Source organism: Triturus cristatus, chromosome 12, assembly GCF_964204655.1.
Source record: "Triturus cristatus chromosome 12, aTriCri1.1, whole genome shotgun sequence".
Taxonomy (NCBI): domain Eukaryota; kingdom Metazoa; phylum Chordata; class Amphibia; order Caudata; family Salamandridae; genus Triturus; species Triturus cristatus.
In genome coordinates this window covers 207,167,309-207,185,495 of record NC_140595.1, presented here as the reverse complement: position 1 = coordinate 207,185,495, position 18,187 = coordinate 207,167,309, and the positions used below count along the sequence as shown (strand labels likewise).

At 46.1% G+C, this 18,187-nt stretch overlaps 1 protein-coding gene across 1 annotated transcript in view; it reads left to right on the top strand.

Moving 5' to 3' along the window:
- The window catches only part of RANBP10 (RAN binding protein 10), a 413,778-nt gene that overhangs the window by 218,424 nt on the left and 177,167 nt on the right, over positions 1 to 18,187 (top strand). The window contains exon 9 of the mRNA XM_085639148.1: positions 17,441 to 17,589. Coding sequence (XP_085495274.1) covers positions 17,441 to 17,589 — 149 coding nt within the window. The remainder of the gene's footprint in view (positions 1 to 17,440; positions 17,590 to 18,187) is intronic.

Here is an 18,187-nt window from a genome sequence, read left to right as displayed (position 1 = left end):
CACAGCAGTTTCAGCCTCCACCCTCTCAACAGGAACATCCCGTCAGAACACCTACACATGATGGTACCACAGGAGGAGGGGAATTCATGTTTTCTCTTACCTAGACGACTAGCAGATCAAAAACGCAAGCAGACAAGAATGCCTTGCTTGTTCCCAGGCAACCTCTCCCTCCTACACAGTCTAGAGTATATGGTGAACGACACAAAATCCCACTTAGAGCCACTTCAACTCCCGTCCTTTCTAAGGGCAGTTCTCAACCCCTTTGTAGGCAAAGCCTTCCCCAGCTCTTAGAGTACGTACGTTCCAGCAACTTCTGTCTCTTTTTTAGTCACCTCCCATTACGTATGGTTATACGTTTGGTGGGAATGAGGGCCTCATGCATTGCCATAGTGCCCCAAGCCAGTCTTCAAATGTGCCTGCTTCAAAAATGCCTCTCAAGCCTGTGGTCACCAGAGAAGGGTAAGATGGAAGATCTAGTATTTATAAGAGCCAGCACCCATTGCTCTCTGCAGTGGTGGAACAGCAAAAACCTTTTGCACTGCAGGCCCTTTGCACACCGAGTTCTGCAGGTTACCATAACAGTCAAAACTCTGGCCAGCTGAAAGAGGGCCCACCACAAGGACATGACACCACATAGTCTGTGGACATCTCATCCCAGCGGTCTCCATGAACTATTAGCCATTCATCTAGCACTCAAAGCTTTTCTCATACAGATTCAAGGCAAGGTAGTCCTGGTGCGTACAGACAACATGACTGTCATGTTCTACCTTCAGACACAGAGGCACACATTCACCTCACCTCACCTCTCAGCCTTTGCAAAACAGATTTGGCGTTGGGCCATCCATCACCGGGTTCACCTACTGATACAGTACTTTCCCGAAGTGGACAACAGCTTTGCAGACCTTCTCAGCAGGACGCAGTAACAAGTCCATGAGTGGGAACTCCACCCACAAGTCCTTCTCCCTTACTTCCACTAGGATCTTTGCCTGTCCTTTTTTCTCCTCTTCCACTTATTCTGTGAGTGGCAGGAAGTTGAGGCAAACATCTCTCGCCCTCATCCTGGTTGCTGGAGCGTGGGCCAGACAATCATGGTTCTGAACCCAGCTCAAGAGGTCCATTGTTCCTCACAAGAAGCTCCCCAACAGGCCAGACCTTCTCACTCAAGACTAAGACAAGGAGCAAGACCACGGACTCCTTGTCAGTGAAATTGCTCTCCCTCCCTCGCAGCTCCACCATTAAGTGAGGCCTTCCCCCGAGCCCCTGCACTTTCGATTGTTGGTGTTCGAGGCCCTCCTCCACCCGCAGGTTTCACCTGCGCCTCATCCCTGGTGATCCAGTGGACCTCTGTCTCCATTCTCTCGCTCCGCTTTTTCTCTCCTTTCTCACTTGTTTTTGTCCCTCATCTCAATCTCCCCCTTTCACTCTCCTTCTGTGTCCTCTGTGTCTTTCCTCCACTCTTTCTTGCACTTTTGCTGCCTTATTTGCACTTTTCTCTCTTTTTGCCTTTTTCCTTTTGCCTTGTTCAGCTCGTTTTTCCCCACCGCTGCTGCCCCCACGGCCCCTCCCCCCCCCCCCCCAGCACGACCAGTGCAACCGGCCCAATCCAGCTCAGCTCCCCTCCCCCGCCTCCCAGCTGTCCAGCCCTCCCCGATCCCTACTTAATGGCGGCCACTGCGCAGCCGCGCAGCGTCCGCGCGCTCCGGCGTGCCAAAGGCAAGCCCGTCTGCGCCCCGACTTCGACCAGCGCCAAGAACCCTGGATCTCTGCACCGCCAACGCTACGACCCAGCGGCACTCCCCACACTCAACCCAGGCCGCCACAACAACTGCAAGCCAGCATCACCAGCCGACACCCACGGACCCTTCAGCTGTCACCGCTGCTGGCACACCTGCAGCACCGCCAAGACCACGGACCCAGCGCAACCCGCCCGCAAGAACACAACCGAACCGAAGACCCTGCAAATCATCCTCCTCAACGTCCGATCCCTCCACAAACACCCCACTGAAATCTGGGACCTCCTCGACAGCACCACCCCGGACGTAGCATTCTTTACCGAAACCTGGACCAACACCACCTCGGGACCGGACATCGCCATCGCCGTTCCCCAAGGATACAAGATCTCCAGGAAGGACCGCCCCACCCGCCTGAGAGGAGGAATCGCCATCGTCCACAAATCCACCCTCCGCTTGAGCACACTCCCCAACGAGCCCACAGACCTGATGTAACACCTTCACTTCAAGATACTGGCCAGCCCTACCTCCACCCTCCGAGGAACCCTCATCTACCGACCCCCTGGACCCCGCGGACTTATCACCAACTCCATCACAGACATCATCTCCCCGCATGCCATCGCGTCCACCAACTACACCCTACTGGGAGACCTCAACTTCCACCTCGACAACCAGCTGGGCCCCAGCACCACATCCCTCCTGGACAACCTCCACAACATTGGACTCCGCCAGATCATGACCGAACCCACGCACTCAGCAGGACACACCCTCGACCCCATCTTCACAACAGGAAAATCAATCTCCTTCAGCCACACCACGAACTCCCATGGACTGACCATCGATGCGTCCACTTCACCTTCAGAGCATCCACAGACACCAGCACCTGCTCCCACGAAGAAACTGGACCAGAATCACAGACGACCAGCTAACCTAATCACTCGGCAACTCCACCCCAACCATCGCGGACAACGACCCCAACACTGCAGCCCGAACCCTGCACAGATGGATCTCCGACAGCGCCAACACCATAGCCCCCCTCAAGAATAAACAACACCCACTCCAAGAAAGCTAGATGGTTCACCACTGAACTTCGAGAGTCCAGATGTGCTTGCCGCCGCCTCGAAAAGGCCTGGAGAAGAGTTCTTTGCGGTTGTGTACATGAGTGGAGAATCTGTCTTCAATCGCTTTTTTTTATCAAGGAGTTCGCTCAACCCACCAGCGAGTCCACCGACATCCCTCCCTCACAAGACCTCTGCGACAAACTCAGCACCTTTTTCCACCACAAAATCAAGAGCATCTAGGACAACTTCGACGAAGACCACCAACACACTGAACCCTCACCAACCACCCCCAACACCCTGAAGCCAGCGATCGACAACTGGACAGCCCTCACCACCGAAGACACACTGAAGACGATGAAGTCAATCCACTCCAGGGCCCCCACGGACCCCTGCCCCCACCACATTTTCAACAGAGCCGCCTACTCCATCGCACCCATGCTTTGCCACACCATCAACCGCTCCCTGGCAACCGCCTCATTTCCTGATGACTGGAAACACGCTGAGATCAATCCCCTCCTGAAGAAACCCTCGGCGGACCCCACCGACCTCAAAAACTACAGACCCATCTCCAGGCTCCCGTTCCCAGCGAAAGTCATCAAGAAAGCCATCAACAGCCAACTCTCCACATTCATCGAAGAGCACAACATCCTCGACTCCTCCCAATCCGGCTTCAGAAAAAAACACAGTACGGAAACCGCCCTCCTCGCCGCAACAGACTACATCCGTACCTTACTTCACAAAGGAGAATTAGCAGCCCTCATCCTCCTCGACCTCTCAGCGGCATTCGACACAGTCTCTCACCGCACCCTAATACACAGACTCCACGATAAAGGGATCCAAGACAAGGCCCTCGACTGGATCCGCTCCTTCCTCTCTGGCAGAACGCAGTGGGTCAGACTCCCCCCTTTCCTCTTGGAACCTACACCTACCACCTGCGGAGTCCCCCAGGGGTCCTCCCTCAGGCCTACGCTCTTCGTCTACACTCGCCCCCATTGTCAGAACCTACGGACGCAACATTGTGTCATACGCAGACGTCACCCAACTCATCCTCTCCCTATCCAAGAACCCAACACCGCCAGACACAACTTTCGAGAAGGCATGAAAGCCGTCGCCAAATGAATGAATGAAGAACAGCTGCCTACAACTAAACACCAACAAAACTGAAGTACTCATCATGGGCCCTAACCCTGACGCCTGGAACGACACCTGGTGGCTCCCCCGCCCTCGGAAGCCCGCCCACCCCCATGCACGCAACCTGGGAATCATCCTGGACTCGGAGCTCAAAATGAACCGCCAGATCAACTCTGTCTCGTCCTCCTGCTTCCACACCCTTTGCCTCCTACGTAAAACCTTCAAATGGATCCCCCTCCAACACAGAAAGACCATCACTCCGCCCTGGTCACCAGCAGGCTCAACTACGGCAACGCACTCTATGCCGGAATAAACAAAAACCTCACCCGCAAGCTACAGACCATCTAAAACGCCGCCACAAGACTGGTCCTCAGCCTGCCAAGACACTGCCACATCTCCCATCACCTGCGCACACTCCACTGGCTCCCCATCGAAGCTAGAGTCACCTTCAAGAAGCTTACCCACGCTCACAAGGCCCTCCACGACACCGGACCAGCATACCTGAACAGCCGACTCCAATTCCATGCACCTCAAAGCACCATACAATCAGCCCAGCTCTTCTACACCGTGGTCCCCCGCACCAGAAAGACCAGATCGGGAGGCCGCTCTTTCTTCCGCGCGGCCAGAGCCTGGAACTACCTTCCGCTCCACCTCAGGCAGATAACATCACTCCCCATCTTTGCAAGAAACCTCAAAGCTTAGCTCATCGACAGACCCCCTCCTTGATGGACTGGAACCTGCGACCCCCCCCCAACCCCCCAGCGCCTTGAGACCCTTACGGGTGAGTAGTCGAGCTTAACAAACACCTGATTGATTGATTGAAGCACCCAGACCCCAAGCAGCTCGACCTAGCCATTTGGCTCCTGAGGTCCTAGAGTTCAGTTACCTAGTTTTGCTACAGGAGTCTATGGACATACTTCGAGAAGCCTGTAGGCCTATTACATGCACTTGCTTCGAAAGGAGTCTGCGAGAAAAAACAACTTGCAACGTCTCAGCCCTCCACTAGATGGCAAAAGTATGCACAGCTTGTGAATCTACAGCACCACATGAAACAAACGGATGCTTACAGGGTAAATAACATATTCCTTATTTATTGTGCTAATCGTGGCATTTGAAAACACCTAAACTCCAGCCACTGAGGTGAGTGAACTGAGCTCTACTCCCCCAGAGGCCACCATACTTCAGTTTCCATCTGCTGGTTATAAAGGGAGTGCTCATAGAGGTTTTCTCCACCTTTGAGAGAGGTATGTTTTAGAGGAGTATTTTTGATTTTTTTTTTTTCTTCCCCCTCTGTCAGCCATCCTAACTGGTTAGCAAGGTTTAGACAAGGATCAGGTGCCACTGCAAAAAGGTGGTAATTTTCAAGAAAATGTCTTTCCAGCAATGTATAACATGTAAACAAAGAAATCACATTTGCACATTTCTAAAAGGTGCCTCAGAAAGCAGTTTTCATAGAGGACCTCCTTCAGCATCTATTGCACCCCTGCTCTTGGTTTCCACAAAAGTCAGACAAGTCAACCACCTCAATGGCAAAAGCAAAGATGCCTAAAATCCTTCAACAGAAGGGCTGATGACTATACAGCGAATGAGTACAGTTCATTTATGAAGTATCCGCCAGTGCCTGTTGGTTTGCAGATAGTTCATCTGCCGAACCATCATCGTATATGGTCTTTTCTTTGCTTACCCTCATTACCGACTTTGATATCAGTGAGTCCATAAACATTGATGGCAGCCAAGCTCATCAGTGACCCCACCATCTACAGCAATCAATTCATAAGTGACACATTTCTTTGTTGACTACCATCGATGACTTTGTCTATGCTGCCCTTGTCTACGACACAAAGAAATACCTCAGACTGTCAGGAAATAACCACCCCTATTTCAGACACAGGGGTTGCTACTAACCTGCTTCCATCTCCTACCTCGAAGCAAGATGCCACCTTAACTGCAGAGGAAGCAGTTTAGGTATCAAAGTTGAGAAGAAGGTGGAAGATAACAGGCCCTGTATCCCTGCTTTTTGACCTAACCAACTGAACGTCCTGTACTAGGAGTATGACGACGTTGGGCAGGATTCACATGACGAGCAGGGACATGCTGATGCTGAAGGTTGCCGTCACATTATCCGGACCTTCAAGTACATTATTGTCCCTGTGAGGATCCCTTTTATAGTATGGTTAGAAGACTGGTTATTAAAGGCAACAATCCCACAAGAGTCTCCAATGAAAGGCCCTGAATGCTCCTTGTCCCTGTGAACCCAATCAGAGACTCACAGCAAATGATGAGTGACACTTGCTGCAGGTTCCCTGGTATGGTGCCCCAATCTTGCTAAACCCTGCCACATCAGTGACCACAGACAGCTCTTCTGGAACAGCCACTTCCACCACCTGTACAGCGTCCTCCATTGCCTTGAGCTGCATAGGAGGAAGTATTAAAGGAAGGGAACGTATGAATGCACATCCAGTGAATAAACCAAAGAATATCACAAGGCCATTAGAATTCACTAACGCTCCACCTGTGGGAATGTTGCACAACAATATTGCCAAATATGCTGGTCCATCAGCAAGATTAAACATGAGCCATACCCAACCATATTCATCGCCAAGGTGTACTGGAGTCTGTATATGATCATTGACTTTACCTCTCTGAGGGATCCCACATACCTCTGGGAGCACACCAACACTATCCAGATGCAGGGGGGTAATATTCCATTATGACCCAGCATAATTAAACTTAAGTCTTGCACCTGAATTCCTAGAGCTTGTACACTTACTTTTTCAGAGGATTGTCAGCAGAACCAGCCCCAATCAACAGTATAGTCTACAATGAAGCCTAATGGAATATGTTTTTCTTTTGGTGTTCCAAGCAAGACTTAATCTCCATTCAAATAAGATATTAACCTTACCTGCTATGTCTTGCCAAGTTAGGACTTAAATACCATTCAGCAAATGTGCATACGTCAGACATTCTTGAGGTACTGCAGAGTCCTACGCTGTTCTTTCCTAGAGATGTCAGAGAATTTGTTACAGGTCTATTTAGGGTTTTCTTCCAGCTCATCAGCTGCCTGTCAAGTGGGGGCTAAAATAAATGTTTATCCTAACTGATGATTAGTCCTTGTGAGCCCATCCACAGAAGAACTTAGCGCACCATCAAAGAGCCCTGCGTCATGTTTCACAAGAACAAAAGAACATTTTGAAATAATCACAAATTGGTCCCTAAAGTACCAACAGGTTTCCTTCTCCTTGAACCACTTTTGTTGAGGTCTTTCTTTCAAAACCCTTGTAACTCAGCGAAGCATTCCTTGTATGACATCTCAGTGCCGTCATCAGGGCCAAGTTAAAAAAAAAAAAAAAAAAAATTGTCGAGTGTCTGTTTCTCCATACACCCATCATCATTACTTTACCATTCAGTACCAAAGGTTCCTCTAAGGCAGAAGTCTTCAAACTTCTGGATGCAGAGACCCTCCTGTCAACATTTTCAGGCTTAAGGACCCCCTACTAACAAAAATTTCTAAACCTGTAGGCAGGGCTACAGGAATTATGAGGCAGTTGAGGACTACATTACGCGACAGGCTTGACTAAATTGTGTGGGAAGAAAATGCATATAATGTTATGTGATACAGCGTATTTTAGTATAGCATTGCTTCATTATTTTGAATTGTTTTACACACTAACACTGACGAAAGATTTCACCCCATCAGTACCAGTTTATAACCAAAATACAGGAATTAACATCAGAAACATGTCTAGTCAACCTTTATGAAGGGCCTTCCACTCTGCAGGAATACATGCTGCCACAGTAGGTCATCTGGCCCTGGCCGGGAGCAGCAGGGGTCCCTTAAAACCCTGGCGGTCTTGTGCAGAGTTAAGCAGTTTACCCATTCTGCTTTCCTCTCACCCCCTCCCTTCCATCACTCTCTCCTCTCCCAACCCCGGATCCCTCTCTCACTTAGCAGGCCATTTTCTTTCACCCCTTTTTACAACTTCTGAACTCTCCCCATTCACCCTCTCACTTCACCTTTAATCACCTCTAGCCATTCTGTCTTTTCACTGCCCTCATCTCTAACAGTCTCTCGCAATTATCTCATGGCCTCTCTGACCCAGTCACCTCCCGTTCCCCTCAGCACTTCTCTTTCACCTCAAGTCTCTACATTCAAATTTTTGTCTATTTGTATCTTACACCCCTCCAGTCCCCTCATTCATCTTTCACATCTCCCCTTTGTTCTTTCACACCTTCTTGAACCAACGTCCCTCCCCCATGTTAACTCAGCACCAGTGCCTAATTTGAACAGGTGGTTTCCAGTGCTCCGCACTGGCACTTAATTGTGCACACTGGCACTATGACAGTCTTCCACATGGTGGCTCTGTCTGTGTAATAGCGATGAGCATAACAGCTGTTTATTAATTCAATTTACATTAAAAACGATAAACTCCTGACACCGATGCCATTCTGATAGCTTTGGGGGCTTGAAATAGTCTGAATAGTCACACTTGTACAAGTGTTATGGTTGGTAGTTTCATAGGTATGGTCATTGGCCGCGCAGGCCAGGCAATGGGTGGGTGGTTAAAGTTCCAGTGACCTACTGGTGAGAGCCCTGGCACATGTTTTATTACAAATTAATCACTGCTCCGCACCCACCCCAGTACTCCCTCTCTTCCCCCATCGCTGCTGTCCCTCACCCATGTCGCATCAAATTATCTTATTAGGTCCCAGATCATCTCTCAGCTATCTTCTCTCACAGTTTAACAGTAGCCCTCACTTTTCGCTCACACTCACTTCTTGCATGTCCGCACTTCCAATCGGACTTCACATTTCTCCTCATCCCTGACCTCTTCAATCGAATTCTCTCACTCCCTTGCTGTCCTCTCTCAACCTCTTATCTCTCCTCACCGAGCATACGGGTCTGACCCGTATGCTCCTCTCGCCCTGTGCCACTCTGCCTATTGTTCCCTAATTCAGGAAGGCATGAACTGTCTGTCTCGCTGTTTTGGTGCAGGCCGCGCAGTTATGGAACTTGCACCCTCCTTTGCTTCCCTCCACCAAGAATCTATTATCCTTTAGGAAGAAATACAAATCTGGCTCTATGCTCTGTAGGTTACCTCATTTGGCTGATTCTTTTTCCCCTTATTTGTGTTTCTCATTGGCCCTAGCACTGGTCGCACACGGTGCAACAGTTTTTTCTTGGTGCCCCCCCGTTTCCTCCTCCTCCTCCATGAATTCCCTCACTACCACTCACCAACAATGCACCTCTTCTCTCTATAGCACCTTTATGACAAACATTTCATTTTTTTATAGCGCTACTCAGTTTACTCACACTCAGTTCTGTGATCTGCATGGTACATGGTCCTTGTAGCAGGCACATTATCCCTCTGCACTGTGTGGGTGACGAGTGCCCATGTGAGTGCACTGTGAGCGATGAAACTGTGTGAGAGAGGGTAAGAGGAGTGACTGCAGGGTGAGTGAGGTGACCATATGAATTTGGGTGCGGATGTAAGTGCAGAGTGGGACAAATGAATGCATGGTTAGTGATGGGCTTGTTTGAGTGAGTTGCAGATTGAGCAGTGAGGGGGACAGGTGAGTGAAGTGTCAGTAGGGTGAGTAGTGTGCTCGTGTGACTGCAGGGTAAGGTATAGGGTGAACCGCGCAAGTGCATTGTGATCGCTGTGAGTGCAGGATGAGCGTGAAAGTGAGGGGCGAGAATGAGGAGCGAGTTGTCTGAATGCAGGGTGCATTCCCAGACACTTGAAGTAACTCCGAATGTTATTGACGGCGGCGTAGGGTTTAAGATATGAACTATTATGGCATTATTCAGGGATCGAGGGTGGAGGAAATAAATAATATGCTGATACTGCAACAAACTTCCAGTCCTATGGTTAGGGTTGCCAGCTCATTATTTTGATGGCCCAGGCGGTGCGAAAATAGGCAGTCCCCTAAAGCCGTATTTTCAGCTCTTATCTGTGCATACTTAGAATAGCAAATATAAATAGAAAGCACTTTTAATTGTGTTCTAGGGCTGCCTCCATGATCCATGAGTGATAAATAAAGAGAATAAAGACAGAAAAGTCACATAACGAATGAATACATACTTTTTTATTTATAACTCTATTTAGTGTCAAGAGAAGGTCTTTGCAGGCTCTTTCAACAACACACGGTTGGCATTTTTCTTTTGGCAACCCTACTTTATATTCCTTTTCATGAAATGCATTCTCACACTACAGCAGTAAATGTAAAGTACAAATGTAAGGAATAGGCAGTGTGGGCCCAGGGGGTACTGGAACCAGAAAAAAACTAAGCCTCGGTAACCAGTTTACAAAGTCATGTAAATATGCAAATGGTCTTTAAAGACCTGTGAAAAACTCTGGCTTGCCGGAGATAAGACTCCAGACACTGCCCAGCCACAGCAGCTCGAGCTGCACCGCAGCAGCCGGGGTTGAGACACACGACTGGGAGGAGGGGGGGCTGAAGCCCTTGTAGTCCTATGGGCCTGGGCAGAAGTGTGAGTGGTAATGCACGACCCCCTTTGTATCACTCCACGGCCCCCCTGAGGGTCGCGCCCCACAGTTTGAAGACCCCTTCTCTAAGTTTTGAGATATCTTGTTACAAACCGCCTCTCAAAATATACAGCTTTCCAGACAGTCACAAAATGTGTGTACGAGCGTGATCTCTGAGTGCACCCCCGGAGGCATCTGTCAGACGTTATTTTGCCCATCTCAAACAATCTAGTTCTAGTGTATTATGCCTGATGCAAGATCTTGACTTGAATCAACATAAAACCCTCTCAAGTCGCCAATTCTCCTGGGTAGCGGCACAACTCCCCCCACTCCTCATCTGCTATCCTACCCATGTGCCCTTCCCATATCGAACACTGCCTCTGCAGTCGAGGGTGCTATTGGACAGAAGCATGCTGTAGATGGCAGAAATCGTGTGACAGTGAAGTGGGGCGCCCAGTACCCTATATTCCAGCATGCTCTCTTCAGGTATCTCCTTTCCCGGGCATATGAGGGCCCAGAGATGGTGCCTCACCTAAAGGTACATTAACTATGGTCCCCCAGCCTGCTCATATTCGGTCTGAAGTTCTTCAAAGGTTTGCATTTCCTGGTTTACCCAGACGTCTCCCAGTTTTGATATACCTATCACATCCCACTTCCTATGGTCTTCAACTTCTTGTAGTGGGGTCAACTCGGCCACCTCCCACAGTGATGTTGCCAGGGTTAGTGCTCCCTGTCATTCCGTCCATTTGGTAGCTTTCTGCCAAGAGTCTGACCATTGCGGTTATGATTGGTAGCTCTTTTGGTCTCTTCTTCCCATAAAACCATTTTGTATACCCCTGCGGATCCAAAGATCTTCTGTCCGCCCATAGAAAGTGTTCAGTCTGGTCAGCAAATTACCAATCGTTTAGCACCATCAATTGCATTGCCCAATAGTACAGGCAGAGGTTAAGCAGTGCGATTCCCTTAATGCTCAACATCCCCCCCCCCCCCGTTCGTCAGATTTCTAGTGTGTGTCTCCATCGCTTTACGTGGCACACCCGTGTCTCACAGTATAAGCCTGGTGTTGGAGAAAACATGCAGTTCTGACTCACAGATCAGTGCTTATTTATTTCTACTTATGGGGCATCGTAGACGGGTAGTTCTATGTCCAAGCACAGGATGACTAGATTGAGTGTATTGTCTTGTGTCTTATCAGAGGTAATTGGCCTGCACCTTCGCGGCAGGTTTAATGCGCATTCCAGAAGGGGCTGGCAGTTAAGCTCTCTATGCCAGGGGTCACTGGTGGATATCTGCAGAGCAGCAGCATAAGCTGCTAGATCTCCACAAAGCAGGACTGTATGGACACAGAAGCTTCAAGAGAATCAGCTGTGAGGCACACACTTCTGCACACATTTTTCCAGTATGGTATGCCTACTTTCCTTGCACTGAATTGCATGTTTAACTGGGTTTTGTCCTGCTCATAATTATGATTCAAGAATGTGAATCTATCAAAGATTCAATGCTGATAAAGAAAATAATTGCTACAATTCTCCTGCATTGGTTTCTTTACGAAATGTGTATATGGTCGTCCCTCTTTCCTTTTCAGAGACCCACCTACTTTTTATGCTTTCACTTCTTTGCTTGAAATCTGAAGTATAGTACCCCATCTGAGGAGTGTAGTTCATATTACTTTTTTCTGGTTGACTGGTGTTTCGATGTCTCGTCTAGTGTGGAGATGAGGCTATAAATAAACATTGTTTTGAAGCATTTCAGACATGTTAATGTTCTAGATTACTGTTGTAAATCACAGTGGGACTTCAGACTCGATGATAGGGATTGATTCAAGCATGTGAATCGGGCCATAATTTTACCCAGGTAGATAAGTGTAGATATTTGGAGGTCCAATTGGACTCTGGGCTTAATTGGCATTCACGTATATCCCAGAACGTTTTATCTTTTAATAGTGCGATATTCAGTATAGGAGATTTTTCCCATTGGCTCGGGCGCACTCGTGTACAATCGGTCCTGGAAATGTACAGGGCCAGGTGCATCTCATTAGTGAGCTATGGCAGTGGAATATGGGGATATGGCTGGATTGCCTCAAACCAAAAAGCAGAAAATAAATTTTTAAGGGGCCCTCTGGGAGTTCCACAAAGTGTACCTCATGAAGAACTGGGCTTAGTACACCTTATTGACCAGCTTTGTCTTAGTCCTCTAAAACTCTGGCATTCTATCTGGTTAAAAAAGGAACTTGGTTTCAGCAGATTAATTCTGCGGGATTGCTTAAAATTGGATAAATCTTCCCTGATTATGTGGCTGGCCTATGTTGCGCATAATATGCGGACCCTAGGGAGGCCTGATCTGTAAAACAATCCTTCGACCATAACTCGCTCTGATGGCAAATAGGTTGAAACTGCTTTTTAGGGATAAGTTGTCAGCAGATCGTGACGATTTTGCACTAATGAAACACTCAATGCGACATGGGATCCTAGTGAAAACTGTCAGCAACATATAGAACCCTATTTGACCTGGAACGTGACACGTCACCAACGCTGCCTGTTGATTTATTTTAGGTTGAGCTTCTTGCCTCGATTTGTTCCTTTTAATCATGGTTGTTTTATGAATTCGGATTTGCCCCTCTGTAACTGTGGCAACACTTTGATTAATGGCACACTGCATGTTATGATCTGCCCAAAATATAATAATTTGTGACACAAGTTTTTATACCCAATTTTAAAACAATTGAATTTTATCCAAGTTAGGCCTGCTTAATTGTACTTACAGCTGCTAGATTCTCCCACAGTTTACTTTTTTCTGGTACGCTTTCTCACGTGTGTTTTAAAACAATCATGAGTATGTCGATGATAATTTATGTGCTAGTTTAAATGTTTTGACTTTTATGATTTTATTTTTAAAATCGAATAAAGATTGTGATGATGGTGATTTGAATCTGTGAAATATACCAATATAGGGAAAATTAAGTCGCAGGTAAGTAACTTGTTTCTTTTCAATGAAAGGATTGGACATATTGGTGAGTTTCCACGGAAAAAGACTATTAGACTTGCACTTGTAAAAAGACATACTTCAATGTGTGGCCAAATGTATTACATAGTCAAATCCCAACACTTGAATCCTCCAGAACGTTTATTTATAAAAGATGTTACCTGGTAGCTCAGCTAAATAAAATAACTCCATGTAGAAAGTTGTTTAGATAGACTCACTTCAATTAGAATAGCCCTTCCTCCATCACCTGCTATCTACACACTCCCTCTGCCAGTTTCTGGCTACCCCTTTTCGTAGGGAGTTCCAGGGAATCATTTTCCTTGGGAGCTGTTGTAGAGATCTCTTGGAAAAAAAAATAATTCATTAGGGGAAGTTTGCCAAGGAGAACTTGTTTCCCCTAGAAGGTGGTATAGAAAGTGGCATCCTCATACGCTGTGATCACCTCTAAAACCCCCGGAATTTTCTGAGAACATGTCATCTTCTTTTCTTCCTGGCAAAAATCATACTTCATTGCATTGCCCGAAATGTTTTGAGAGTGCAAAAGTAGAGAGGCCCTCCTTTCCTGCTTGGCAAGGTCAAAGAAGAACCTAGAGTGCCAGGTTTGCATGCTGTGACAAACTGTCTGCAGCGTAGAAGGGAAGACTACTAGAACAGAAATTAATCCTTCTTAAGGCATGTGCATGATCTAAAAACATAGGTGATAAATAGAAAATAGCAGTTAAGCAGAGGCTTTTTATCCCATACGCCATAGGTGATTTCTGTTAGTGTATCCGGTGCTGTCACACAAGTACTGTCAAACGTGCAGCTGAAGATGGCTAAATCGTTCATCTTGTACTCGTATGCAGAAGACACAAGGGGACTCAAAGGCGGACTCATTGTCTGTGAAGTCCACACATTTTTCATAAACCATACATTGATGTGTATGTAAACGATGGTTGTGGCTTGAATCTAGCTGAATAGCGGCAGATCGCTATGCTAGGTAACTGACAAAAACGCAGTCTATGTGTGATAGGAGGGATAGTTGGTTTGTGGACTGTTACTGCATCCTGATGTAGGGTACTTAAAAGAGATGTGTCTTCAGATCTTTCCTAAATTATAGCAGAGTTGAAGCCGTCCTGATGCATAGGAGGATATCGTTCCAGAATCTAGGTGCATAGTTGAGAAGGCCTGTTGCCTTATATTTTGTGTTTGCAGTTTGTCTCCAAAGTAATGGTGTACTGCCTGTGGGTGTGCCAAGCTTCACTAGAGATGATGAGCTTGTCAGCCATAAAGGAGGGGTGGGGCAGCGGGGGGAGGGGGGGGGGAATGTTGGTCATTGATGGTTTTGTTGATGTAGCTGCTTTTGAAGCTGGTCCAGGCCATCAAAGGGAGCTAGTCTAGTTTGATCTGGGTGAGGGTGATATGGTCATATTTCTTCAGGTCCTTTAATAAGCCCTTGAGCAGAGATTAGTTTGGGTACTGGCTGGCCGTGGGGCGGGGTGTTGCTACCATCCAGGTGGGAGGGTAAGTGGACATGAACAACAGTTCTTAAGTCTCTTTCAGGTGGAATACTTTCACTTTCTGAAGCGGAGAGAGGTAGCAACAGGTTATCCTGATTTGTTGATGTGTTCCTTGAGGATTAGACCTAGATAATTGTAAACGATCCTGATTCATCTCTAATGATCCCCGCCCTTATTCACTCTTCCGTTCCCCCTTTCAGTGCTCAGTTTCTCTTTAGTTAGGTTGGCCTTCTACAAATAACTAAAAATGCAAACGTGAAGTTTTCTTTTAACTATGCTTTCAGAACATTGCTTTTGAAGGCAGCGTTACTTTACCAGTTCTGGGAATAATGTGTACAAAGGAGTTGACAACTTTTGCAAACTAAAGGCGCAGTGCAATGCTTTGTGTTTGAGCAGATTAAATGTTTTCAGCAAGTTACTGCTTTACACTGCGTACACTTTGTGCACTTCCTGAACTACTTGCACTTGCGATCACGAAGTTGATGATGGAACTTTGCCTGAAGTGAATTTGTAAATATTGTAATAATGGCTCCTTAAGTATAGACTTTCAATTAACTTGTCAAATTCAGAGTATTCTGCATTCACCCTGCAGGTCAGGGGGATTAATTCATGGCATAACCCCATCAAATCTCTTTCATCCACGAGTACCTTTGGGTGGGGGCAGTGTCTCATCCCAAAGCTGGTACATACAGCTTGAGGCGCTACATAAAGTTTGCATTCACCTTTGAATGAATGAGACAAAGGTTGAAGGTAGTGCTGCAGCAGAGGTATAATTGCCCTCTTTTTGCAATGTTCATCACTCCTATCCCTTTTTAAAGGTGAAAATCCTGGCCCCAGTGAGTGGATTTGTCTGTTAAACATATTCATCTTTTGCAATAAGATGTGCTCTAAGATTGCCTGGCCCTGCGGGCCAGTGTGACAGGAGGTGTAAGCATGTGACCAATTGGCCCTGTGGGCCAGTGTGGCAGAAGGTGCAAGCATATGACTAATTGGCCCTACGGGCCAGTGTGACACAAAGTGTGCGTAAGTGACCAATCCTTGGCAGAGACTATATTAAAAATAGTATTTCTTTAACTGTTTTCTTAATTGCTCTTACATTACCCTCCAGCTTATATTCTAATGCCAAATGCTTGTTTAAATACAGACCACCTAACTACCCTTTCCTTCCATATATTTTTCTAATAGGTAGGTCTGTTATTAAGGTTTTTCTGCATTCCAAACGATGAGACTCTTTTTCTGCTTTCCACGTCCAATAATAATGGGTCAGCCACAATCCTTTCACTATAAATCCCCTGAAGTGATAGGAAGACATTGAGTCTGGAAGATCAGCCTTAGCTATGTCTTTTTTTCTCACGGAGCGCGCCATAGGGAGCCTGGTTAAGGTGATGTGTTACTGTTAGTCTACTGCCTCATTGTTCTTTATTTTCCTAAAATTGGCTGTAGCTCATCTTTTTCCATTGGCACATTTCATTTTGAAGAATTTTTTTTTTATGTCTTAAAATGCAATAATGTTTGTTAAACATTTCTTCCAAATGGAGCAGTGATTTAAAAAAATGTATGCACAGTTGGCATAATGCATGCTTTTCATGCAAATATCATTGCACTTGCACAGTAGAGGACTATTGTGTTTATTTTACTTCTTTAAATTGCCCTGCATTACTTGAAGTATATAAAACAGAAGAGTTTTTCAAAATCAAGGGTACTGAAAAAAACACACAACGGAGTTCTTTATTTTATTAAGGTGGGAAGGACATTTCTGTTGCATATGTTAAAAACATTGTCATTTACAATGCCAATAGCTCCGACTCCAAAAAATGCGAGACCTATTGTTTCCATCAGTATTGAGTGTCTACGCTTCATTATGAATTTTTAAAGAGAATCTATTTCTTTTAAATCATGTAATGAAGTGTTTTAATTTTGAATTGTGCTGTTTTTTTTGGTTTTGTGGGGGAGGTTCTCTGAATTAAACTATTTGATTTGAATATCTTGTATCAGTTCACCATTTTCTTTAAATAAATGTTGTGCTTGTGAAGACGTGCATAAGTTTGCTTTAATATTTAGTATTCATGGACATCAGTGAAAATCTCATGATGGAGGAAAATATTTTAGCTGCTTGTAACCTTAGTTTCTCCATCATAAAATATTTTTTTCAAGAAGAGCTATTTGCCTCAATATGCATAAGATTCCTGGGCTAGTGAAATATTACTACAAGTAAATGTTCCTCTGGTGCTTTCATAAGTTTTGTAATTGCGCTATATGCAGAAGTTACATTTTAGAGTCCATTGCGTACCTGAATATATTTGCCATTTAAACCTTTTTTGTTTTGAAATATTTAATTCATGGTGGCTTTTTACAAGTGTTAACTATGTATTAAAATATATAGTTTACGCAGAAATGCACGATTCAAACAATTGTAATGTTTAAATGGAGCCTACTTTAAAATCACTGTGGATTTTTGTAGAAAACTCTGAAATGTATGAATTGTGTGAAACCGGAGACATCGTAACTTATATTTGTTTTTTCTCCTAACCCCTACTTTCACGGTTCAGATGCAGACAGTTTGTAGAGATGGTGAATGGCACAGACAGTGAGGTTCGATGCTTCAGTGCCCGTAGCCCGAAGTCACAAGACAGTTACCCTGGGTCACCGAACTTGAGCCCGAGGCATGGGGCTAACAATCCTCATCTTCACAATACCGGTAAGAACCCCAACCCCTGACATGTGCCCAATTGTGACCTCCAAAAAGAACAGTTGATTGACAGAATGCAGAACAAAGTCATACATTCACCCCAGTACAGAGATCTGCGCCTAAATCCAATGTTTTTTTCCTCCCCATGCCATTCCAATTTGGACCCAGCCATATGCAAATCAGTCTTGATCCTGCGCCCATTGGGAACAGTCCAGCCTGAACTTCCAGGCCAAGTCCTCCCTGGACTGGAAACAAGCATCCTTGGATCGGTTTCAGGGCTAGACCCTCCAGTCATTCATCAGTATATCACTAGTGAGACTTGGTGGAATGTGAAGCTGATGTTTAACAATACTATGGAACACAAGAAAGAAGCTTGTGAGTCCCTTGTATTCTATTCAACCAACAATAATTTCCTATCCTTGTATTACCAAGACTAAATGGTACATAGTAAAATGTAAACGAGGGTGAACTCCCCCCCCCCCCCCCCCCCCCCCCCCCTCTGATTTCAGCAATTTTCCAGGACATCATCAGGACTGAGTAGAATGTGGGTCACATAATTTTGGGGTAAACAGTGCACCGTAAGGTATTAAGATCTGGTGACCATAGA